The sequence below is a fragment of the Aythya fuligula genome, chromosome 26, assembly GCF_009819795.1.
Source record: "Aythya fuligula isolate bAytFul2 chromosome 26, bAytFul2.pri, whole genome shotgun sequence".
NCBI classification, from domain to species: domain Eukaryota; kingdom Metazoa; phylum Chordata; class Aves; order Anseriformes; family Anatidae; genus Aythya; species Aythya fuligula.
In genome coordinates, this window is record NC_045584.1 from 5,285,916 (window position 1) to 5,311,567 (window position 25,652).

General features: G+C 47.4%; 1 protein-coding gene across 1 annotated transcript; it reads left to right on the forward strand.

The window, feature by feature from the left end:
- The first annotated feature begins 545 nt into the window (after window positions 1–545).
- On the forward strand, window positions 546–13,211 carry LOC116499273 (actin-like protein 7A). Its single transcript, XM_032203954.1, has 10 exons — window positions 546–705; window positions 1,160–1,323; window positions 2,044–2,111; window positions 2,812–2,966; window positions 3,474–3,637; window positions 3,736–3,800; window positions 4,503–4,678; window positions 4,780–4,824; window positions 10,735–10,974; window positions 11,917–13,211. The coding sequence occupies exons 1-10, from the start codon at window positions 546–548 to the stop codon at window positions 13,209–13,211; spliced, it is 2,532 nt and encodes an 843-aa protein (XP_032059845.1).
- Window positions 13,212–25,652: the final 12,441 nt, after the last annotated feature.

The window sequence follows — 25,652 nt, forward strand, 5'->3', positions numbered from 1 at the left end:
ACAGAAAAAGCTATCAACCATTATGTAAGTCTGGCTCTAGTGTTGCCCATTTTGTGTTATGGTGATGTTTGGTCTGTAGTAAACTCAGGATATGCTTATATGCTTTCAAGTTCTCAAATTTACTTTTTTTTTTTTTTTTTTTTTAATAGATAGGTCCTCTCTTTAAAAGAAGCAGCATAAGTTCTGTCTACACTGGGTGTAAAGTGATGAGATTTAGGTAAGATTCCTGAAAGTGAAATTAACCATTTGTCTCTTCTTACGCACCCTAAACTTACATAAGTTACCATGGATATACTGATGCCAGAAAACAGAAGCCAGTGGCACCTCCCTTTCCATTCATGACTTTCTTGCTGGTAAAAATATCTTGGTATCTAAATACTGCTGTCACAATTCTTGAGAAGCCACTGAAAGATGTCAGGATCCCAACTGTGCTGATAGGTTCAGAGCCTGTTTTTCCCTAGTCACATATACATTGCACAGGGTGTTCTGTAAGTATTAGCAGTGTCCTAAACAATGTGACATTTTCACTTAGATCTGGGAGAGACATGGACAACACTGGCATTGATGCTGTCTGCAGCTACAAAAATGACATTAGCATTGCCAGGTTTGACAGAGAAATGGTTTATCATGAGCTGAGCACCATGACAAATGGCATCACCAAACTAGGGCACTACAGCCTAGAGAAGAACAGCCTGTACATTGATGGTAAGCATTCATAAGCAGTATCAAATGAAGATTTTGGCGTCACTTGGAGATCATTCTTTATTCTTCCACTCCATCAGGGCTTGAGCATTGATGAACTTTCCCTTTGGTTTGTTGGGTTTCTGTGTGTTTTGACACTGGGGCAAAACCAAACTATCATGTTGTTGCCATTCTAGAAACATTTCCATCCACTAAATCATACAAATACAAATCATACAAATACAAAATACATGTAGAGTTTAGGGATATGGTTTAGTGGGGACTGTTAGTGTTAGGTCAGAGGTTGGACTCGATGATCTTGAGGTCTCTTCCAACCTAGAAATTCTGTGATTCTGTGAAATTCCTGGAGAATTTAATTGTTACATCACATAAACTAAACAGGGACACACCCTTATTGCTTTCATGGTGTGCATTTGTCTGTTGTAAAAATAAAAGCAGTCTACCTTTTTTTATTTAGGTTTCCACCTCAGTGAGGCAGCTACCACCAGAAAGCCTGTCTTGACTAAAGCTCCAGCCATAATGGGCTACAAATTGAGCTTTAGAATAGTCAATGAAAATTTAACTAATCCAGACTCTCAGTCTCCAGAGTATAAAGCAGCGGTGGAAAGCATCAGTAACAAGGTAAGGAGCTGCAACTCAAATACTGCCATATCTAATTGGTCAATTTTTGCAGCAACTACCGTAGGTTGATTTTTTAATTAAAAAACTTCTGTGAGTAAAAAATTCTAGAATCTAAAAGATGTGATTGGCCTGTCAGTCACTTTTAAGTTCATTCCTTTACATGTGGTCTTAAGAAATTATCTCCAGCCAAAGACAAGCATTATAAAATGCAACAGATTGAGTTCATCTATTAAATGCACACTTGGCATTTTACTCAGGTATCTAGAAGTGCACACAAATCTCCACCAACTCAGAGGTCAGCACATTTATAATTCATTGCTGAGAAACCAACACATTCTCTTCAGCACCAATCCATCCTGATAAAGCTTTATATAGGTAGTTCTTGCTTTTTAAATGAAGCCATAACATTGCATGCTTTGAGATGTGAGTCCGTTCTGTCCATGAAATATGGATGAAGATGACAGCCATCAGTCAGATTGCATGGTTTAACAATGGCAGCTTGCTCAGAGAAGACAAAAAGGCCTACCAAGCTGGAACTCAGACCCTATCACCAGAAGACATACTCTGAAGTAAAAAATAAAAAGTAAAAAAATCTCCCATGAACTCCAACTAGAAAAATAATAATCTAGTGTTGTTCCAAAGTTAGAAGCCCTCCTACTGCCCTAAAGCATCTACCATGAGGTCCAGAACTCATTATTTAATGTGACATTTTAATTTCAGATGAACCGGTTATACCGTCAGAGCAACCTGCAAGACCAGTTCCTGAACTGCAGTATTACAAGACTAAGGTCTGTAATACAATTTCATTAAGAAAGGTTTAAAAAGTTACTGCCTCCTGGTACTATTCCCCAATGGCCAAGTACTCTTGTCCTTTGCAAAATTCCTCCCCTACGTTCTCACATTGGAAATGGTTTGGTTAATGCCTTATGAGCTTTCCAGAGTTTATCAGTTTGAATTTTTCCTGACTTGGTATGGACTGATATTTTCCTCAGACTCAGGATTTTTGTAAGGTATTCTCTGAATATCCCAGTAATTACTGATCAACATCAGCAACCTTAACTCTTTAAGAATGAGGACTGAAGGGCCAGCCTGCAGATTCTTTCCTCCTCTTCCCAACTTGGACTCTGCTACTTTTTAAGAGAAGGCTTTGGGTATATCTGTAGTGTCCTTCTTTACATGTGAAGAGGCTTGGACAAGGGACCCTCACACTGGCTAGAAGATTTTTAAAGAAGTGCTAATCATTCATGTTATTCATACAGGGTAATCATAAACTAAGTTCACAGAAACAATAAGTATTGGTATTTTATTTATTTATTTACTGTCCCTAGCCAAAGGAAAATTCCCAAAGCAGCCTGTTCCACATCTCCCAGTAGCATCACATTAGCTTAAACATTAACATAGGATAGCAGAAACCCCTAAGGAAATTTTTTTGTACATGAAGCAGCTCTACGATCAGCCCATCTATCTCAGAATCTGTTTTCTCCACAGGAGTGGATCCATTGTGGTTGACTGCAAGTGCTTCTTCCAAGCAGAGCCCAGCATCAACAGGACTGTAGTTGAAAGGGCTTTTCAGGATGGGACTTCAAATGCAACTGGAGTATGGTTAGGAAGCAGCTACCAGCTGCAAGAATTCTCAGTAGGTGGTATGTAAAGCTCAGATCTCAGGTGCCCTGTTTCCACCCAGATCAACCCACTGCCACAGAATTCCCTGCTTTCTGGTCTAACAATGGCAAAATGCCTTTTCCTCAATGACTGAACTGAGGTCAGTTGGGCTAGTCCTTTACCACATTCAGTCTGTCTCAGTCTAGACCTCTAGTCCTTAATACTTTAAGGGGCTATTCGATGTTAAACAGGAAGCGAAGTGATAACTACTTACTGTAACTTCAAGCATTTAGAGATAAACAGACTTACTTTTTGCCAAATGTACAACTTCCTGAAGAACTGGCTATCTTAGTACATTGCTGAAGGACTGAGATTTCAAAGAGTAGACTGGGAATTTACTGTCAGATGCCAGTGCAACTCACATTCTGTTAATCTTTTAGTACTTCATCATATTTTCCCAGCTAAGTCTTCCAAGCACAATAGATTAGCAGAAGACCCTCTGTTTCTCTTTGCTAGAATTTATCCCGATTTTTTCCATCAATTTCCAGGCTTGGAGCTAGCAATTGAGGCAGCAACTTACAAAACACCTCTCAACTCTGGGAAAGAAAACTTCAGATTAAAATTCAGAATCTCCAACCTTCCCTATTCCCCAGAACTGCAGGACTCCAGGTCACAGATGTACCAAGAGGTCAAAAAGAAAATTGAGAAAGAGGTAAGCTAACAGCAATAGCTTGGATAGATTACCCTGTACTAATTAAAGGTGCATTAAATGTACTCATTTTGCTCAATTGTTCCATTTCTTCCCATCAGCTTGATGTATTCAGAATTAGCAGCATGAAGGACTACTTTGCTGGCTGTAATGTTGAGAACTTTGGGTATGTCCTTCTTCGGAAGTGTTTTTCTTTCACCCAGAGCATTTAGCAGAAATGGCATTCAAAGCTACACCGTAGTGTTTACACCCCATTGTCAACCTTTGTGCTCTCGATGACAAGTATGAGGCACCCTTATTCACTCTTGTCAATTTTGCCTTTACTTCATAAGGTTTCTATCCAAATAAGAGGTGGTTCTGTTTCCATGATAGCAAAACTATTTTCACATAAACAATTCCAGAGTAAAACAAATAAGCTCATTCCCTCGTTTAGCTTATTCAAATAAGCTACAAAACCTAAGATGTTAGTAAAACAAACAACAGAACTGACCAGCCTGAGAACAAAATCTACTTTTGTGCATCTTCTCCTACACTACATTGGAGAAACAAATAAAATAGATAAACTTATTTCTCTTAGAAATGCCTTGCCTGGAATTAGTGAGTAGATTTCACAAGGATGCATGAGTTTCTTTACCATCTACCTTCAAATATAAAAGTTGATCCATGCTAACAAAACATTGCTTAGACATCTGTAAGCATGAACCTAACGCTGAATTCCTCTCTCTGCCTCTACTCCACTCTATTTTATTTTATTTTATTTTATTTTATTTTATTTTATTTTATTTTATTTTATTTTATTTTATATTTTATTTTATTTTATTTTTGTTTGTTTTGTCCCATAACAATGGCTCTGGTTTTCATCTTCCAGGCCTGTCCATGGGAAAGCTTATGTAAGTGTAGATTCAGTCTGCAAATTCACACTGGAATCCTTCTCAAGGACTTTACAAAAGGAAGACGTGTATGAGGAACTGAAACACCTGACACACAGGTTCACCAAGCTGGGCTCCAGCTATGAGCTAGAGGATCAGAGTCTGGTGGTTGAAGGCAAGTGCTCCAGAGATGACTTTGTGGGAAATTCTGTTACTTTTGTTTTAATCACCTCTGAAGTGCCCTGTTTCTCAACTGTCCCACCCTTTCTTTTACAGGTTACTCTCCACTCACAACAGTAGAACAGGAGTCCAAAAGATCCGGTAAGTGCTTTTATGGAGTGATTCACCCTAAAGCCACCAAATACTTGAGCTACAGTAAATTAGTGTCACTTACCTTGAAATTGAGAGGTATCTGGGGCAAAAGCCCAGAAATCTAGCACTTTGGGGAGACAGAAACAGTATTGTGAGCACAACAACAACTCCAGAACTAATGGTAAACAGAAAAAAAAATACTCCAAAAAGTTGCTTTTCCATGCACCATGAACATGCTGACAAATAACAGTTTTTGCTGACACCCTGAGCCCTGCACCCTCTCCCAGAAGGGTCCAGCTGGCAGCTAACAACTTTGTCTTTCTGAACATCTCTGAAACCATCTGAGGGCTCTGTTTCTCCCTGAGCTGGTGTTTGAAATTGTGTCTTGGAACCTCTTGAGTTTGCCAAGGTTTCTGTACATTCTTACAAACTTCACACAGCTGAGGCATGTTTGTCCTGTGGCTAGGGAAGGCCAGATGCTGTCTTCCAGTGATTTTGCCTCACTTACATGCATGTACAATACTTCAGAAATTTGCCAGGGCAAGATCTCACTCCATTCCAAGTAAAACATCTAGGAGTCCAGAAAACTGATGTGCCCTTATTTTGCCTTTGCAGAGCTTCAATTTTGGTCAATTATCCTCATCTGCATTTTCACCCTGCTTGGCTTTGTTCTTCTTCTCTTGTTATGCTTCCTGGTAAGTGGCCCTTGTGTTGTTCTCACCTCTCACTTTTGACTACAGCAGAGTCCAACGACCTGGGGAGTTGCAGGGGGGCATTCAGACAACCAGAGCTATAAGCCTGGTGGGAGCAGTACCATGATATGCAAAGTAGCAGCAAATCCCAGGCCAAATCCACCTTCAGTTACTGCTAGTTTTTTCAAGCACTTCTGCAGAGAAGCAGGTGTAAGGGTATTCTTATAGCTTGCTAAGCAGTTTTCTAGGGAAGGAGATGTAGATCATGAAAGAGATCCAGGGTCCTTTGCAGAGAGAAAAAAGATAAAGCAAAGGTAAAATAAGCACCAAGAGAACAAGCAGGATGAATTAGATCTTGTTCAGCACCCCTCTTCAACCTCATTCCTGTTCAGTCTCTGCAGAATAATCAAGATACTGATAAGGGAGTATAGAAGCAGAAAAATTCTTAATAACCTGCAGGTATCACATCTGGAATTTTGTATTTAATGCTGTTAACATGCAGACCATAGCAGCTGTGCAGGGCCATATCCAAGCTGCATCCCTTTGGAAAGAGCAGATCAGATCTTTTTCTGAACTCTGGTCCGTATTTGATAGGGGACAGTATCTTAAAAGCAGTTTCATCTTTAGCTGTGTTTGCTTTGTACCAGCTAAATAGCTACATCTTCAGACAACACGGATTCCTGTCCTTGGAGGTTCAAGAATAAGAATTAGTCAGCAAGATTTAGATGAGGGAAAACCTCAGATTCAGAACTGGGGTCTGTGCTAGTGTCTGCCTATGCAGCCTTGGCAAGTGTCTCACGCACGAAGTCCCTCCATCTGTCACATGTATGAGGGACATGTATCTCCTCTTGACAATGTGGTTTAGGGCTGTTTATCAAAAGGCAAGGAGCAGACCTTTTTTTTTTTTTTTTTTTTTTTTTTTTTTTTTACTATTAACATTGTTTTTTTTTTCCCACCAGATTGTCTCTTGTCTAAGAAGAAAGTCACAGCTATACCAGGTTCAACAGGGCATGTACGGGGGGTTCTTCCCACATCTGAACACAAGAAAAGTGCATTGACAGAACAGCTGAAATCTGTCTTGACAGACCTGCTCATCCCTCGATGAAGGAAAAAAATGTTTATAAGTACTAGAAAAATGTTTCTTTAATAAATTATGTTTAGCATTTTCTTGTCTTGGGATAAATCTTTGCGCTATTACCACAACTATTTTCATACTATGGGAAATTGATAACAGTGCAGATGCTGAGAAAAAGAATATTTTTTTAAAGCACTGCAGTATTTTACATGAATATTACACAACCAGCAGAAAATAAAAACTACCAGGAGCTGCAGTTTGCAAGGCTGATCAGTGTTAGTTTTCTGAAAAGAACTTAAAATAATAAAAATTCATAGGTATCACTAATATAAACTTTAAAACATCACCTAGATTTTAGATTTTTCTTTGTCTACCTTTTAAGAAGTAAATGTCTTAAATTGATGAAAACGTCGTATTTAAAATGATGCCAAGAGATTATTTAAAAGTACATTGCTAGGTCTGAGTGTGATACTGTCACATTGAGTCTTCCAATTGATACTGATTTCAGCTGAAAATATGCTGGTTCCTTGCTGCAAGACAGAATTCCTTGCATTTCTTCTGTAGCAACACCTGACATCTCAAACCAGAAACATGTGTCTGCCCCAAGATCTCTGATCTTCTGCTTCTTAGTGTTGAGCATTCCATAGCCCAGGTCCTGATGTTACTTTATGAGATCAGGACCTTTTCCTGCCACTCAAATCATGCTGAGCTGGACAGCCTTGCCTGAGAGCTCAGCACCTGCAGCGTCCCTTGATTTTCTGCAGAGCACAGGAGATGGTGTTGATCTCCAGGTAGTTATTTGATACTGCCATTAGATGAACTATCCGCTGAAAGTGAAAGCACTAGAATTAATGAAATCACAATTACTCATTAATCCTTCCACTGCAGGCAACATTTCCACACAGTCAAACTGTCTTTTTACTTTCAAAGCAAAACTCCTCAAGGGCAGGTTGGACCGGTTCACCTCCCAGGTCAGGCTTGGCAGTGCAGAGTGGAGCCAGGGGATTAGAAACCTATTTGTTTTTTCAAAGATTTTCAAGCACCCAATATTATGTCAGCAACATTGGCTTAAATGCTTTCACAGCTGCTTGTGAAAGGTCTTGCAGGTTTCCATGCCACCCACACAACTAGCGATGGGGAAGCTGTGAGCAGAGGACTTTCCAGCTCTGGCTTTGATGGCAGCTGCTCGGGAAAAGACAGATGACAGAGTGGGGCTGCCAGGGGCCTGTGCTCAAGCAGCAGCCACAGGCTTCTACCACACATCTTCCACCTGTCCGATGTCCCCACCACACCAAGCATCCCGCTCCCTTCTCACTGCAGAGCCCACTGTCTCACTCTGCACAGGTGATGCTGACAACAGGACAGTGCAGGGATGTGACAGCCAACATGAACTGGGAGTACACAGCACTATTTTGTGGAGCTGCTTCCTAGAGGTGCTGATTTTTATTTTATTTTTATTTTTTTACACCATGCCCACAGGAGCACAGCTGCCCGTGTGGTGCTGTGAGTTTTGCCACCTCCTGCTCCCCTCAGGGCTTTGCTGGGACCTGGAGGAGAGGCCAGCACATGCTGTGGAGTGCCCACCAGCAAACCCCTTTGCTGGCACCACTGCCCCTTCTGGGCTCAGGACAAAAAACAGCAGTGTCCCAGTAGAAATCCTGGCAGCACCCTGGGTTCAGGTCAGACTTGAGAGCACTGGGGCAAGCTTATTTGTGCCATAGCAAGGCACACATCAGATGTGATTTAGAAAAGCTTTAGTTTAGATGCAGCAAAGCAGCACTCAGCCCTGTCCAACACCTTTGTGGGGGCTCCAAAGAGTCAAGAAACCATCCTGGTGTGATATATAATTCATGTAATAATTCGTGTAATGTAATAATTCGTGTCAAGAAGATGGTTGATATTAATACAGAAGGGTGAGATGTTGGACTGTGGCCATGGGGGTCGGCAAGCCCCATGATTGGTGATAACATCAGACTCTTAACGATGAGGCCATCAGGACTGTAAAGAGTTTAGAGGGAACAAAGAAGGGTGATTCAGGAGACGCCATGCAGTCTCCAGTTGCTGTTCTCCAGCCATTAAGGCAGGGAAGGTTCTGTGTGTTTCCTGTTGCTGTTACATGCAAAGTTGTTTAACCAATGAAGAGCTGTTTTTGAAAAGGACTGCTGTGGGGAGAAGGGTATAAGAGGGGAGCCTGCCCTCAAGATGAAAAAGGCAACACAATGTAATGAAGTCATGTCACCAATAAAGAAGCAGGAATGAATGAAAGCAGGAATGAAAAAGGAATGAATAGGGACCGGCTAGCAGAACGGAGACCAGGACGGGAACAGGCACATTGATCTCCTCATGAAGATAGGTTCGGCCAAACTCAGCAAACCACCCAAAGAAGCGCGTACAGAAAGTCACTGGAAATGGGCGCACCGGAGCTGGAGAGAAGCTCAAGCTGAGAGAAGCGGAGCCGCACACACAACTGCCCCTTGCTGGTAAGCAGTTGCGCATTATGGGGATTATGGGGAATCATACGTCCTGAGGAACAAAGACTGCCCTGGTTAACCTTACAGCATATTCCCTTTATTAACAATCAGTTTATGATCCTGAAATATGGGACCAAACGGAGGTCAAGGTGTGGGATTCTGCTACTAAAAACAAGGTTGTGGTGGGATTCCTCGGCACCTGGCGAGCAGTCTCTGAGGCCTTAAAGAGCCATGTGGGGCCACAGTCAGACACGTGTGGTTTGCCAGACAGTGAGGGATCTGCGGGCTCGTCCACTGATCCTTCTGCTACACCATTGCCCCCCCCGCCCCTACTGCCATCGCAGGCCTTTGCTGTTACGCCCCCTGGTGACCTGGACGAGCCTTTTGACCCAGGCCCTACTGGCCTTGAAGAGGAGACGGATGTTTCCCTTCGATCCGGGAAGAATAGGATACATAAGGCCTGAAGGCCTAGTTGCTTAACAACTTAAGGTGAGACATATTGTTCCCACGACTAGCCCTGGAATTCTCCGGTGTTTGTAATCAAGAAAAGGAATGGAAAATGGAGACTGTTATATGATCTGAGAAAAATTAATGAAGTCATGGAAGATATGGGAGCACTTCATCCAGGATTCCCAACTCCAACTATGCTCCCCCAGTCATGGACATTAATAGTAATAGACTTAAAGGATTGTTTGTTACCTTTTCTGATTGTACATATGTATAGGCATACTCGGGTTTGATATGTAAAAGCAGTGTTCTGTATATTTAGAAAGTTCGATGTTTGTGTGTGCGTGTTGGCAGAGCATAGACTCCCTGCACACCCAGTGCTGTTTACTTGCCTTTCATAAATATTACTAAATTCAGATTGAGTTGTATCTTCATTTATAACACTGGCAATAACATTTCCTATGGGATTGCTGCAGACATGCCTTTCTCTGCCAACACAGCTGCTGCCACATGCCAAGCGTCCCCCTATCCCTGGAAGACCAGGTACAGCAGACCCCCCACACCTTTGCCATCACAGGCAGGGCATGCAAACCCCAGCCCTGTTAGCTTGTCTCCCACACCCAGTCCCAAAAAGCTGTGCTGCTGTTAAAGAGCAAAAGCTAAAGCTGAAATATGCCAAGGAAGGGGCACCAAGGCAGCTGAGAGTGGAAGGAGGACTGGGCAGTGGTGAGAGCAGCAGCAGCTTGCGGAGGAAAAGCTTGAGCACACTATGGGGACAGCTGAGGCCCAACAGGAAGGAGCCTGTGCATACCACAGTGCCACTCAGCATCCCCTGCACGATGTTGCAATGCACTCCCTGTTGTGCTTGGACATGTGCCCACATTTGCTCTGGAGCTGCAGTTCCCAAAGCAGAGCCCCCTTGCTAGGGCAGGGCCAGCTCACAGTGACGCAGGTGGCCCAGGTCCAGCGGTGACCTGGCCCCAAGGCAGGGGCTGTGGCCACTGGTTCCCAGAGATGGGCAGTGCCTCTGCCCCAGGGTGAGGATTAGCAGATGGGTGTCAGCCAAGGTCAGGGCCAAGGACCCTGGCTTGGTCTTGGGGACATGCCCTGGGCCAGCTGTGGTTCCTTTCCTCCCAGCACCATCTTTGGCCTCTCACTGGCCCCGTTCCCCTCCATGCACTGTGGATATGCTAGAGCTGTTCCTCAGCACTTCTGTCCTCATATTTGCCTTTAGGTGACATGTCTCAGACCAATGCAGCAGCATTGAGGCAACGCAACATTCCACCAGCTCTCATGCGCATGCCCAGCGTGCTGCAGCCTCCGTGGTGCAAAAGTGGGCTGGATCCTTGCCCGTCAACAGCCAGAGAACAGCTGCATGGCGCGGCAGTGCTGCTGCATCTCACGGTGCTACCTCCTCAAACAGTCACAGTAGCACCCAGCCTCAGCAGCAGCAGCAAGTGCCCGCTGGCATCCGGTGGGGAGAATTAAGCAGGGTTTTGTGAGTGATGAGCCCTGCAGGAAGCAAGAGGCTGTTTTCCTTGGGTGCGTATAACCACAAAGGAGCTGCTCCAGGCACACCGAGCCGTGAAGGATCCCTCAGGCACTGGCTTCTAGCCAAGCAGCACTAGAAGAAACACCAAAGCCAGCCCAGCAGCAGACCCCCACCCCCACCCCCTCAGGACATGAGAGCTGGCATCAACTGAGGCTGGGTGTCACGCTCACTTTTCCTCCACACTCCTGTCAAAAAGCAGCCAACACCACTGGGCATCGTGTGTGGCATTACTGACCTTCTGCTTGGAACACAGAGGCAGCAACTGCCCAACCGTTGGGCTGAAGGGGTCTCTCTGCTCTCCAGTGAATCTCCACGGGGCCAGGAGCCTTGCTGCAGCCCAAAGCCTGCGCCCCAGCAGCACAAGCATGCTTTCACCCAAGACCGAGTGCAGAGCTCAATGTGTCGCAATGCAAACATCACCATCCCACTCCCACGGGTATTTCTACATCTGTAGCGATTCTCCTGCGTCCCTTGCTAATCTGTTATTCAGAGGGTGCCAGACCAAACAGCATCAGCCACCCCTAGCCCTGCAGTGTTTGAGGATAGCAGCATTTCCCCAGGGAATGGGCAGCACCCACTGCGCAGCCAGGAGGGCTTCACCAGCCAAGAGTGCACAGCTTGATCCTGCTTATAGAGGGGGGCAGAGAGGTGTGACATTTGCTCAGGACCCCTCAGAAGGGCAGAGCTCTGCCTGTTTTGGGCAGACAGGAGCCCAGGAGGGAGCCTGGGACATGGAAACTCAGGGCATGCACTGACACCACATAAGCCCTGGCTGATGTCACAGTTCCCTCTGCAACATCACAAATTGTTGGCTATTCTGCCCAAGCCTGCTAAGTGGGAAGCCAAGCTCCCTTTCCCAAGAAGGGCTGTGCAGGAGGCCACAGGCAGGTGGGATGGGATCTTCCCAGGATGAGGACTCTCTGGGGACAAGGACTTGCTCCCCAATATCTTCCCTGCATGAATGCCACCAGAATGAGCTGGGGCTGAGGTCTGTAAGCAGCTTCTCCTCCACCACCATCAGCTCCTTCTTGAGTGAGGACCTGGGGTTGAGAATAGGACCAGTCGTGATCGATATGGGCACAAGGAGCTGCAGAGCAGGATTTTCTGGACATCAGGCACCCAGTGCCGAAATCAGCACCCTGGTGAGCCACACCACAGTGTTGTCCGAGAGCCTGGAAGAAACCAGATCTGAGGCTTTTTTTGGGGAAGAAGCCTTGCTTTATCCAGACACTGAAATTGTTGAGGTGATGCAGAATGGCATCATCATCAACTGGGAGGCAGCAGAAACCCTGTGGCAGCACATGTTCGAACACAAGCTTGGGGTGCCCCCTGAGGAGCATGCGCTGCTCATCACAGAGCCCCCACTCAGCCCCACCAGTGGACGGGAAAATATGGCAGAGGTGGCCTTTGAGTCACTGGGCTCCCCTGGAATCTTCATGGCCCCTCAGCCTGTCCTTTCCACCTATGCCCATGGCAGAACTAGCGCCTTCGTGGTAGACATTGGCCACGTTGTCACCCACGCTGTGCCGGTCCACGATGGGAACTGCTTGGCTTATGCCATTAAGAGGACAGACGTGGCAGGGTCATGCCTCACCTGGTACCTGACAATGCTTCTGGGGGACATGGAGCACATGCTTGGTGATTGGATGTCCCCCGTGGTGGAAGACATCAAGCACACATGCTGCTATGTCGCTTTTGACTTCAATAATGAGTGCCTCCTCTCACCCACCAGCTGCACGCTGGATTTTACCCTGCCCGACGGGCAGACCATCAGCCTTGGCAAGGAGAGGTTTCAGTGCCCAGAGGTGCTCTTCAACCCCCTACCGACATGGGGGGATTCCTATGTGGGCATCCACGAGATGGCCCAGAGAAGCCTCGACCTGCTTCCAGAGGACATCAGGTCAGCGATGCACAGAAACATCCTCCTGTGTGGAGGGTCCTCACTGTTCGAGGGGCTGCCGAGGAGACTTGGCAGTGAGCTGGCTCAGTGCCTGCCCTCCAGCACCGAGGTGGAGGTGGTGGCCACACCGGGAAGGAGGCATGCGGCCTGGATGGGGGGCTCTGTCCTTGCCTCCCTCACAAATTTCCAGTCATGCTGGATCCGCAGGGATGAGTACTACGAAGAGGGGCCGTGCATCGTCCACCAGAAATGCTTCTGAGGCGACGCCTTCCACCAGACAATGAACATTTGTTTGATTTTTTCACTGTTACAGGCCACACAGCAGAAAGTGGTAATAAAATATTTTATTCTATTAAGAACCATCATCTCCTCAGTCTTGCAGAGTAATCAGCTGAGGGGATTTGGTAAATTCCAGACACGGGGATGAGGCAGCAGTGCTCCCCACATACACATCACACACTATGGAGAAAGAAGCATCCTCAAGGCCAGCAGGGGCCAAGGCTCTGACGTGGCACCAAACCTGCCCCAAGCCATCTGGTCCCTCATCCCCATGCATACCTGCTGCCTCGCTCCTCCATCCCTGTCCCCACAGCTTTCCAGGCACTGACTCCTTGTGCAGCACTGAGGTGACATTGCCACCCCCAGCAGAGATTGATGGGTCCGGGAGCATCCCACAGCAGCTCAGGATCCTCTGCTCCCAGAGCTTCATGCTGTGGTTTGCACAAGAGCTGTTCCCTTGGGGCTGCACTCCCTGCACCCAGTAAAGGTCTTCTGCTCCCTGTGCAACCCCACAGTGCATCCAGCCTTTGTGATCACTTCCAACAGCAGAAAGCTGGCCACGAACACCTATATTCATACAAAAAAACAGGTGCTCAGAGCAGCCTGACACAGCACAAATCAAATCTGTGTAGAAAAAGCAAAGCCAAAATCCACAGCACCATGAAACACCCCCTTTCCTCCCTCCCCCAACACCTGAAGGGCTTTCCTACTTGGACCAGGCAGCTGGGAAAGGGACCATCAGGGTCTTGGTGCTGCTGGATGGGGAGGGAGGGAGCTGGATTCCACCCTGTGTCCTCTCCTAGGGGGAGATACCTATCACCCCCCACTGCGTTTTGTAGGGCTTATGAGCTGCAGCCGCAGCTGCCCTGCTGCCCTCCCAGCCCTCAGGGCTCCATCACCACCAGCTGGGAGCCAGGAGCTGCCCCAGGAGCTGCTCAGGGGTGGTAGATACTGAGCTTCCCACAGCTTTGAGGGCAAGAGCTCCCTGTCTGCTGCAGGACATGGGGGACCTGTGCCCACATCCTGTCACCTGCTTCAGCCCTCATCCTTCTTTCAGCCCTGAGGTGTCTCTGTGCCATGAGGACCCCTTATTTACTGCACTCTGGTGGGCAGAGCTAAGGTACTGCAGCATGTTTAATCAGTGCCCATGAATAGCAATGTGGTAGATTTAATTTCCTTTTAACAGAGCAGAGTTGTCTGCCCCCTTTCCAGTTCCACAAGCATGCATGGGCTGCAGCGTTGTCCCACCCTGTAGCTGCCACCTATGAACACCAACACTGCAGAGAGGAGCAGGAGCCACAGAAAATATCACCAACCATGTTAAGCTCAGCACCACACCCTCCCTCAGATGGCCCCCAAGAGAAATCATGCCAAATTTACCAAAATTTCAATGAACTCCCCTTGAACTATGGAAGCTGTTGTAGGATTTGGTGCCAGCTTTTGAGCTGGTGGCAGTTTTATTGTGCCCCAGGGACAGACACAACCTGATCTCATCATTACAGTGCTGCTTTTGGGTCTGCCTGGGGTCTGCATTGAGCCACAGGATAGGGTGGGAGGGATGTGGGAGGCTGCAGGAGGGATGTTACAGGAGTGCTACAATAATGCAGGAGGGATGCTACAAGGATGAGGGAAGGAGGCAGGAGGCATGCCACAGGGATGCTGCAGGGATGTCAAAGGGATGCCACAGGGGGGATGCCGCAGGGAAGCAGGAGGGATGCTGCATGGAAGCAGGAGGGGTGCCAGAAGGATGCTGCAGAGACATGGGGGATGCTGCAGGGATGCAGGGGGCATCTTGCAGGACACTTTCCCACGGCTCTCTGACAAGCAAAGAGTGTCTGGCTCTCATGTTGACTCAAACTAGCTACTTCATTTCCCCTGAAACTTTCCGGAGAAAACAAGTTTTTATCTCACTAGAAACCCAGGCCACAGATGCTGGCTGCCTGGGAGGAGCAAGCAGCTCCTGCACACCAACAGCAGCACTCCTGGTCCTGCCAGCTGCTGCCTCCGCAGGGATGTGCTGCAGAATGGGGCTGCACCCACGACATCGAGCTGATGGCATTCTGTACCTGGTGCAGCTGCAAACCACGGTCCCATGTGCTATGGGATGGAACACTGCAAATTCGGTCTCTGTGAGCTGAGTGGGGTGACCAGGCACAGCCCAGGGGCATTACTGTGCATCCCGGGTGTTAGCTGAAATGCCAAACTTCTGGCTTTCAGACTATACCTCTTTCTGCTAAAGACTTAAAAGAGGGACAGGACTCCAATTTTGACTTTGGCTAGCTTTGCAGTGAGCTCTGAGCAGATACCACCATGGTGCCTGCCTGGCATGCTTGTACTTTTTGCCCAGCAAATTCCCCCTCCTGTTTCTGTGCCAGTGTTGGGGTCCCAGCCCCCTGTCTGCTGGTGCACCCAGAGGTCCCTGCCTGGCCACGGCCCCATTTCACAAAGCCAGCAGTAAATTCGGGGGACAGCACAGGGCATTGCCCACCTGCGGCCAGGCTAGCAGCGGGTGCATGTTCTCTGTGCTGAAGGGAGTGGTGGCTCATGGCTGGCAGCAGCCCCCAGGTTACCTCTTGTTTGGTGACCTACAGCGAATCCACAGCTGACAAGCCACCCTCCGGCACATCACGGGCTCAGGGCAGCCCTGCACTTGCTGTCAAAGCTCCGTGGCTCCCCATGCACCTTTGAGCAGGATGCGAAACCCCCTTGGCCATACATCCTGGAGAGGTGAGGGACCAGGAGGAGCAAGATGGTAAGATTTTGAGGTTAGTCAAAATGTTGCGGTAACTTAGTGGAAAGTATTTTTCTGCCATAATCTCATTCTGATGCCTTGCCTAGGTTTTTCTTGCTGTATTAAGGAAATGCAATGAGTGTGGGAGGTGTGAACTAATGCTACCACACTGGGAAGATGGTGATGACCTGAAATCTCAAAAGGATGTTCATCTCCCTGCTTTACAAGTAAAATGGAAAAAAAAAAAAAAAAAGAAAAAAAAAAAGAAAAAAAAAAGGAAATTATTTGTCTTTTAGAGAAAAAAAATAGCTGCAAGACAACCTTGTCAGCAACTGTTATTTAAGAGCTCAGACATTTGCTCATCTCTGCCAGGGACAAGTGTTAACCTTTACATGCAGGCTTTCCGCTCCCTTCCCTTTCACTCATATGTTTTCTCCTCCGCCTGCTGCCACCACCTGCAACAAGCTTCCTTTCCCCAGTGAGAGTCCCTGCTGCTGACTGCTGCCACATTGCAATGCTCCAGGAGTGTCCCCAGCCCCGTGCAGCCACTGGCTTGGGGGAAACATTTCCAAGCAGCAAAACCTCCCTGTGACTCGCCTGCAGGGCTGCCTCTCTGCTCGGAGAGGTTTTCCCCAGATGCTGGGTGAGCGCAGCAAGAGCTCAAGTGGTGACACAGGATCCTTGAACAAGAGCAGCCAGTGCAGGCGGCAAAATGCAACCCAGAGCATTGCAGGATCATCGGTGGGCAGAAGGAGCACCTTGTTCTGCAGCTGGATTTAATGTCCTCCAAATTGTGTCTTTGTCCTTCATCTGCACTGCTTAGTATATTGAAGTCAGAGGACACGAGTGCATCTGTGCACATCATTTCCCCAGGCCACAGCAATTCAGTGGCAGGCTGAGCTGTACTGCAGTCACTTAGGGCAGGGAGGGACTTGCCCACCACCCACAAGCAGATTTAATATATTTCATAGCCTCCAAGAGGACAAAGCAATAATATTTTCACCCCAAATCCAGTTCAGTTTCTTTTGCTTTTGTAGTGATGGCAAAACAGCAAGGTCCAGTGTGTGGGACATGGGCACTGGCTGCCTCCCATGTCCTGTCCCTGTGGTGCCACCACACTAATCGTCCCCTGCACCCCTGAAGCATTGACAGCATCCTCTGAGCACTGAGATGAGTGATGGACTTTCCATGAAATCTCACAAATTCTGCCCAGTTTGGTAGGGGCAGACACTACTAGTGACTAATGGCTGCTACTGTTATGGGCTGCGGAGCTTCAAACTGGGGGAATTTTTCCTGTGGCCATGCTGCACACACAATCAGTCATGTTGCATCCCAACAACTGCATGGCCATCTGGGTCTCTGTAGTCTCATGCTTAAATTCCATGGTGGTGTTAATCAAATAGGATCTTTTCCTTTTTTCTCAAGGCATAAAATAAGATTTGACAGCATCTCCTATTCCCTTCTGATTTTGGGGTATTGCTGTTCCATTTTACCTTCATTTCCTTTTTTCATTCCCCCTCCTACAAACGCCAAGCAATTCAGGAAGACTACACTTAACACCAGCTGAAAAAAATACTGAGACAATGAGGCATATTGCCTGGGTTATATCAAAACATTCTGATTTTGTTTAACCAGTGCATCCATCCAGCCAGGGGAGAGGTTCTTCATTGCCCACAGACATATCCCAGGTTGGTCCAAGGAGAGATTAACAAAGGCAGGTGCAGCAGAAAATAGGGAATCAACAAACCCATCCTAACCAGCTCCTGGCTGGCTGGCTGGGCTCAGCAGTGGTTATTTTTCCCCCAGAAACAAAACAACTTCTTGTCAAAGAAAATGTAGTAAAAAGATGCATCCCTTCTGTCTTGGTTAAAGAAACAAGAAGCAAACACATACAATGCCAAATTTAAGCCTTTGCCATTTTGGAGAGGGGAATTGCTTACAAAATTAAAACTTATCATGTCACACATCTTTCATGTACAAGGGAGGAAGAAAATTTTCTAATGGCTGATCCACAGGGGAAAGGCTCAGAGGGATTTCCCTGTCCTTTAGCCAGAGCAGGAGGGCAGCAAAGGCAGCACAGAGGGGGTAAGTGATGGCAGCCCTGTGGCACAGCCCAGCTGTGACATCCCTGCAGATGGAAAACAGTGCACATGGAAAATCAGAAGGAAAAGCACTGACATTGCTGGCGGGGGCCTGATCACACCCAGACACTGTCCTGGGGGCTGGCCACATCTTGAGCAGGAGATGACCAAGAGGCCACATCTGGATTGCTGAGTTGGCACCGTCTGGGTAGGAAATTGGGTGAAATTAATAAAAGCTTTTCCACCCCAATTTTTTTCTTCTGATTCATTCCATAGGAGTGACCTCCAGCAGCCGATGTAACCACTTCTGCACTCTGCGCGTCACCACTAAACAATCGGGGTTAAAGATGTGGAAACCAAACGCAGGTGTTAAACTTTGTGGGGCTCCTCCTCAGCCTGGGCAGTGCTCGCCTCTTGTCTTGGATGCAAAAGACAGTGCTGCAGTCAGACAACATGGCCAGACACAGCAGAGAGCTGCTGGGCCACAGCAGTGCTGGCATGTCTGGTGTTGTCACCACCCAGGCACAGCTAGCTGTGTTCCAGATGTGGCAGCAGGTGTTGTTCCCTGCAGGTGCCAGTGCAAAGCCAGCCCCGAAGCTCTGGGTCTGTGCAAAGAGAGAGACAAAACAGCAGCGCAGAAATAGTAGGCAGCTTCCAGGTTCAAATTAACACGCCGAAACTTGAGTTCTGGGAAGATTTTCCCAGAAAAACAGCATTTCAGGAGGTTCCTTGAAAGTTGGGTTCATGCTTTAGTCCAAGCTAATTGATGCACACATCACTAAGCAAAGCTTTTTGGGCAAAATGAAGTGGACACAGAGACAACAGGACAGGGGCTGCTCAGGGCAGTGGAGCTCAGCGCCTGCTTGGCCACAGCCTCCCTGCACAGAGGCCAGGGAAAACCAGAGGCACTGGGAGCACAGCGAGGGCCAGGAGCCCAATCTGCTTCTCCTTAGGGATTTGGGGGCTAAGCTTGAGTTTGGGCACAGTCCTTGGTTAACAGCTATTTCATCAACACCTAGCCCTTACACAGCATGCCTGCAAAGACTTTTAATATCTAAAATAAAGGAAAAGAAAAGTAGAGTCAGTCAAGTTTTATTCATCGTGGAGTGTTGCTTTTTGAGTAGTTTGCTTCTTTGAGGTCGAGGAGTTGTCAAACCTCCTCGGTTCCCTCTGATGTGTTAGCACACTTATCAAGTATGAGTAAAGCTACGTGCGAGAAGTGAAAGATTGTGGTCTTCGTAAGAACTGATATCAGAAAGCCAGCCTAAAGATGAATAGCTTAGTGTATTCACACTTCTTCTGTTGCATATATTACATTATATTTACAGGGTAATGTATGGGTTATGCTTTCTTTTTTCTTTTCTTTTTTTTTCTGCATAGTTGATCACGAATTTGAAAGACTGTGTATCTGATAAGAGAAAGATAGAAACTGGAAGGCAGCTACACAAATACAGACTCCCACGCACCCAAGATACCTCTTTAATAATCACTTCATCTTAGCACACGACTGAGCACTACTGCACATAAACAAGGACATTTGGTGGCATTAGGAAGCTACACAGCAGCTCCTGAAGTGTTCTGCATTAAAAGGGAGCTGAATCACATAATTGCTTTGTCCTTTTGCAAGCCACAGGGTGAAGCTCTGTTGGCTGAAAAATGCCCTGGAGTACCTCAGTGCCATTTCTCCAGCTGAATTCCAGCCTGTCCCTGCTCTGCAAGGACCTCACAGACATTTTGAAGTTGATCATCCCCAAATCCCCATAGGATAAGTTAGGCCAAGAAACCCATGGTCATGCAGGTTTTTACCAGAGGACTTACTTCCCTGGAGGCCCAAGGTCACAGACAGAGAGGCATTGTGCTGTCTTACTTGCTGAGCACTGAATTGTTACAGAGGCTTTGACCACCAGGATCTTCCTATTCCTACTGGAAGAGCTGCAGGTGGCCATGGAAAGCCTGCATGTTTTCCTGGTGGTATTCCATAAGCAGCCTCTTCCTGTTTGACTCAGCCTTTCAAAATCCCTTTCCAGGTTTTCACAGGTGGGGTCCAAACAGCAGCATGATGACAAAGCTAGGAAGTGAACTGAGACCAGTTTGCACAACTGGGAGGACAGACAGAGCATGGTCAGGGGCTGAGACAGAGCAGTTCAGGAGACCTTGTGCAGAAGACACCTGGATATAAGCATAAGGACATCTTTTATCTGGAGTAGGTTTTTCAGCCGAGAAGAAAGAGGGGCGCGATCCAGGCAGCTCAGAGCCCAGCCCACAGATCGTGTGAGGTGCAGCCCTTGCATGGTTGATAAGGCCAGCAAGAGATAAGGGACAGAAACGCTCTTGCTGCCTGTGGTCACTCAGTCTAGCCCTGCACAATCTCTCTGTATAGGAAACAATAAAACCCAGCTCTAAGCCCAGTCTCCAGCACAAGCAACTCACCACAAGGACAAGAGCATCACTATGAAGGCAGAGAAGCAATATTACGTCCCGACCAGCATTTATAAACACACTGAGCCCCCTGCAAGCCTCAAAGGTTGCAAAACAGCTGCAACTGGGGCTACTGGCACTGTCAAGGCCACCTGGCATTTCAGATGGTGGAGATGCCTGCCAGAAACCTGGCCATTACTTTCTTTCTCATATAAAGACCCACCCTCTTATATAGAAATTACTTTCTACGACTGACATGGGATTAAGTCAGAAGACTATTGGATGGGGGATTCAGTTTGTTTGAGCATGAGTTGCCCATGGCACTGTCTGTTCCTCTAGGTGAGCAGGGAATACGATGCAATGCAGGCAGCAACTCATTTCGTAGATGGTAGTTTTGTATGGTTTAGAATTCTTCCTTCTGATTATTTTATAAGAATGGAAATATAGACATGATGAAATTAAAAGTAGATTTTTGAAATAGCATTGACCTTACAGGTACACCCAGAGCTATACAGTGTGCCAGACAACGGTGTATTCTGGGTGCAGCACTTGTTTCCAGAAGGCATTGCTAACTTTTCCTACCTCGGTAATGATTCAGTTTTGGTCCTTAGCTAAAGGTCATCATTAACTCATGCTCTTAAGGGAAGACTCTGTACTCATCTCTCCATCTAACACTGCGAAGGTGTGAAAAATGGTGCATGAAACATGCAAGATTTGTTGCTGATTTTTAGTGTGTACACTGTCCAGCAGCAGAGGAATGCCCTTTCCAGAGGCAGAGAGATGCAGAAGCCCTTGGACCAGACCACAGCCCTGCAGCATGGCAGCAGTACCTGCCTCCCATGCTCCTGATGAACCAGTCCTCCCTGAGCCCACCCTGTTGCTTTTTGACCTCATGTATATTTCTGACGTCCACAGCATCCTGTGATAACAAGTTCCACAGTTTAACCATATGCTGCATGAAATAATACTCCCTTCAGGTCATTCTGCACTATAAAAGCAGTGAGGGATTTTTCCCTGTTCAAATTCCACAGGACTGCCATGGTGTGTATTTAGATACCTGTAGCACATCCCTCCCAATTACCTCTTCATGATGGGAGAATCCAGGCTCTGTGCCAAAGCCGTTCTGTGTGACTGCTTGCCAACGTTGCCCTGCATCTGCTTGCAGACAGGAGGAGCAGAATGGCAAATGGCAGTGTTAGTGTGGGTTTAGTGGGGCACTGGGGTGATGGGAAGCACTTATTACTGCTTTTCAGTTACTCATCCTCTATGATTTAATGTCATGGCTTTTTCCTTTGTGCGTTAATTCATATTTATCATCACTGAATTGCCCCTCAGGAGTTTGTGAGTGGTGAGACCTTCCCCAACTTACCACAGCCATTTTTAGCCTTTTTCAGCCCAACTTTATAATGCCAGAACTTTTTCTCATTTTGTTATTTCCCTTGTTTTCTCAACCACTTACTGAATACATTGACTAGAAAACAGATGCAAGCACGATGCCTCTTACATTAACACCTAAGCTGTAGTTCCTAGAATCTGCTTGGGGGCTTTTGAGCACTTTCCATTACGATCAGCAAAGCTGTCACCTGAAAATTTTATAGCAAAATGGTTATATGTTGTGATTCGAGAAAAATGTCTACTGACTGTAAAGGGCAGAGGTGTGCAGAGGAGGAGAGCACTGCTTTAAAATACACCTTAAAATGACATTGGAAGTCAGAAAGACCCTGGCTGATAAGAGCATCGCACTGTGAAGGCAAAAGTGTCATGAAGGGCTCCAGGCTGCGCTGTACCACCTGCAGCAGGGAGATGCCACGTCCCTGCCTCCCGCTCCTCTTCCTTTCCCCTCCTATCTTCATGCCCCATGCTCCCCAGGTGTGGTCCCCGCACTGCTGCACTGCCACCTGGGTGCCACCTGGGTGCTTTTCCCATTCCGGGGCTGCAGCTTTGAATCCCTGCAGACAGCAAAGGGACTTGAAGCGAAGGCTCTCATTTCCTGGGGAAGTCCTGTAACCACCAGCTCATATGCAAAACAAAAGGCTGATATTTATACACAATTTCTTCCTTCTCTGGTTGTGCTTTCGAATGACAGCGATTACGGCTCTGGCACAGCCCGTGCTGGCTGTCTGCACTGGGGAATCAGGCTCCATGCATGGGGCGATGCTGGCAGCCTCTGGTACAGAGGCACGTGCCAAAGGACCAGTCGCAGGCCTTGGCCCTGCTCCTGTCTCAAAAAGCCTCCAGCCTGCTCGTGGGACTCAGTAATGATGCAAACCACCTCATGCATGGAGCTGTGGCCGTCATGGCAAGGAAAACTACAAGCCCTCAGTTTCAGAAGAAAAAACTGGGCCTGAGGGAGCTGGAGGATGGTGAAAGGGTGCACTGCAGAGCCAGATTTAACAGTTTCTGCCTTCAAATCTCCTGCTCTGCTTTATTTCCAAATTTCACCTCTGCCATAAGAATAAGCATCACCAAAGAGTACTGGTGAGCACAGGCCTCTATTTGCCAGTGTCAATAATGATATTATATCTCTGGCATTGGTTTATGTTTTCCCATGGCTTCAATCAAGGTTATGATCTCATATGCCAGTCATTGCTGAAGCAATCTTTTCCCTCTGACTCTTCCATTCTGGTAAGCAGATTAAAAAGCCAGAATATGTTTTTGAAGGGATCCAGGCAAGTTCATGGGACTTGGATCTCTTACCACGGATGGACAGTATATGTAATAAAACATACAAGACATGCAAACTTTCTTTTACTTCTTGGGCCTGAGCCCAATTTTATCCATAAAACCTCCCTGTGGTTTTCAGGTCGGATATGTAAAGCTTCTGGATTTAGAGAGTTTCTCAGCACCCAAAACTGCTGCTGTGGAACTGAACTGGGTGAACCCCAGCGCCTACAGCCAGTGGGCAGCAGAGGAGTGCCCCTGCCTCCTTCTCCTGCCATGCACCTGGCCCTCGGAAAACCTGAAATATTTCCCTTGCCTCCCCCTTCGGACATGCATACAGTTGCTTTCTAATATAACACTCACCCCGCAATTAAATAGCTTGAAAACTACCTGAAATTACCGTGGAACAAAGCCTGGTTAATTAATTAACTTCTAAGCTGAAGCAGAAATAGGCCAGCCCCCTTCCAGACAAGCCCTGCAGCTTTCATGAACTGAAACAATTAGTGCAATAAAGGCTCTTATTTGAAGACATTATCATATTTGGGGATGGGATAGCCAACAGAGAAGGCCTCAGGTGCCAGCAGGAAGCTCTCTAGAAGAAGACAGCAAAGGGGAAATGGAAGGAGTGGGAATACCCCAGATGCAAACTCTGGAGAGGAAGCAGCAGTGGAGAAGGTGCTGCAAGCAGGAGTGAGACAAATGAGGTGTGGGGCTATGGCGGGCTCCCTTCACCCCAATTTGAGCCCCAGCTTACCACTCCTGCCATCTTCTTGCCCTCTTGCCCAGCAGCTCCCACCACCTTCTACCCAGCTCCAGGCTTGGCCACACGTGGGAACTGTTGCTTGTTGCCTCCCCATCCGCAGTGGAGCCCCATCTGCTCCCCACCTCCGACACCTGCAAGGTTAGACCAGAGGCAGTGGGTCCAGGGCACTGCAGGTCCCCATGGGCCATGGCCCCCCTGGTAGCACCCAGCCCTGGCACCAGGCTCCTGCTCCTACCCACGGCACCAGCTCGCCACATCCCAAAATGTCCCTGCGGCGCTTGGAGCCGGAGGAGAGCCCTGCTCCAATCCAGTGGTGGCTGGGAAGGGCGGGAGTAGGGGAAGGCGACTTCTTTCAGCTGAGTAACATCTAAGCCATCTTCTTGCTCTGGGCTGTCTCTACCTATTCTAAGGGGAAGAGAGGACTGGGGGGATAGTACAGGAAACAGACACACTTGTGGTTTCTTTTAATTTACAACCATCACCATGGCAAATTTCACACCTGAAGAGCTGTTGCAGCATTCTGGTTTCCCCTCGTGCCAGCAGGTACAGTAGTGCTGTGCACCTTGTGCTGCAGCCAGCCTTGGTACCCCACAAGTGAGAAGACCCACCAGCTCCTCACACCAACCTGAGCACTATGGTGCTTGAGATGAACAGTCAGCTGCACTGATGCTCACTGGGTGTAACACTAGTAACACATCTGCAGCATAGCAGCTGCAAGACTCCAAGGTGGAGATCTGTGGACCCTGCTGCAAGCACGTGGCCAAACACAGAAGGAAAAGATATTTATGGGCAGAGGGAAGAGGGATCTGAAAGGTACGTACCCCACAGCCTGTTTGATCCATGCCCTTCCCAACAGCTACCCGTGTTCCTTCTGAGCAGGACTTACCTCCATCTATCCCGCTGGCTGCTCCCGAGGAGGAAGTCTCATTACAGACACAATCCCAACAGACAGGCCAATACACTTTACATAGCTTCTGGAAACAGAGTTTTATTAGGCATAACCTGCTGATACACCTCTTCTGCCCAGACCACCCTGTGTACAGTTTACATTATAGAATCACAGAGTTACAGAATGGTTGAGGTTGACAGGGACTTCTGGTACAACTCCAGCTCAAGCAGAGCCACCCAGGGCAGGTTGCCCAGGACCATCTTCATTTGACTGTCCAAGAAGCGAAACTACAACCTCTCCGGGCAGCCTGTGCCACTGCTCAGTCACCTGTCCACTACAGAAATGTCTCTGATGTTAAACAGAGCCTCCTGTGTTCCAGTTTGTGCTCACTGCCTCTTGTCCTGGCACTGGGCACCACTGAAAAGACCTGGCTCCATCTTCTTTGTGCCCTCCCTTCAGCTATTGACAGACATTGATAAGATCTCTCCGAGCCTCCTCTTCTCCTGGCTGAACAGCCCCAGCAGCCCCAGTTCCCCTCCACCAATAAGGGACCTCTTTTCCAAACCAATATTAGGGATTTCTACATCCCATGTCAGATAGCATTTCTTGTCCTTTTACACTGCCTTATTGTTGGTGCATTATTGGTGTTAGCCATAAAAATGTTTTATAGGAAAATATTCTTGACAGCTGTCCTTATTCTGCAGAGCCTGACATGCTAGTGAAAACAGTGCGACATGTCGCAGTACCGGGCAGTCCTCTGAACAGCAGAGCCAGCGAAGCAGACTCCCAGGCATCTAAGCTGAGGCTGAGCTCCCACCTTCACTGTCTGTTTTCCAGCAGGGCTGAGCAGGCAGAGCAGCTTTTCCATCAATATGGAT

Excerpts from the sequence above, each read along its gene's own strand:
- LOC116499273 (XM_032203954.1), top strand. The coding sequence starts at position 546 with ATGGACAACACTGGCATTGATGCTGTCTGCAGCTACAAAAATGACATT. Across the intron at positions 706-1,159 it reads GAACAGCCTGTACATTGATG|GTTTCCACCTCAGTGAGGCA; the intron begins GTAAGCATTCAT and ends TTTTTTATTTAG. Across the intron at positions 1,324-2,043 it reads TGGAAAGCATCAGTAACAAG|ATGAACCGGTTATACCGTCA; the intron begins GTAAGGAGCTGC and ends TTTTAATTTCAG.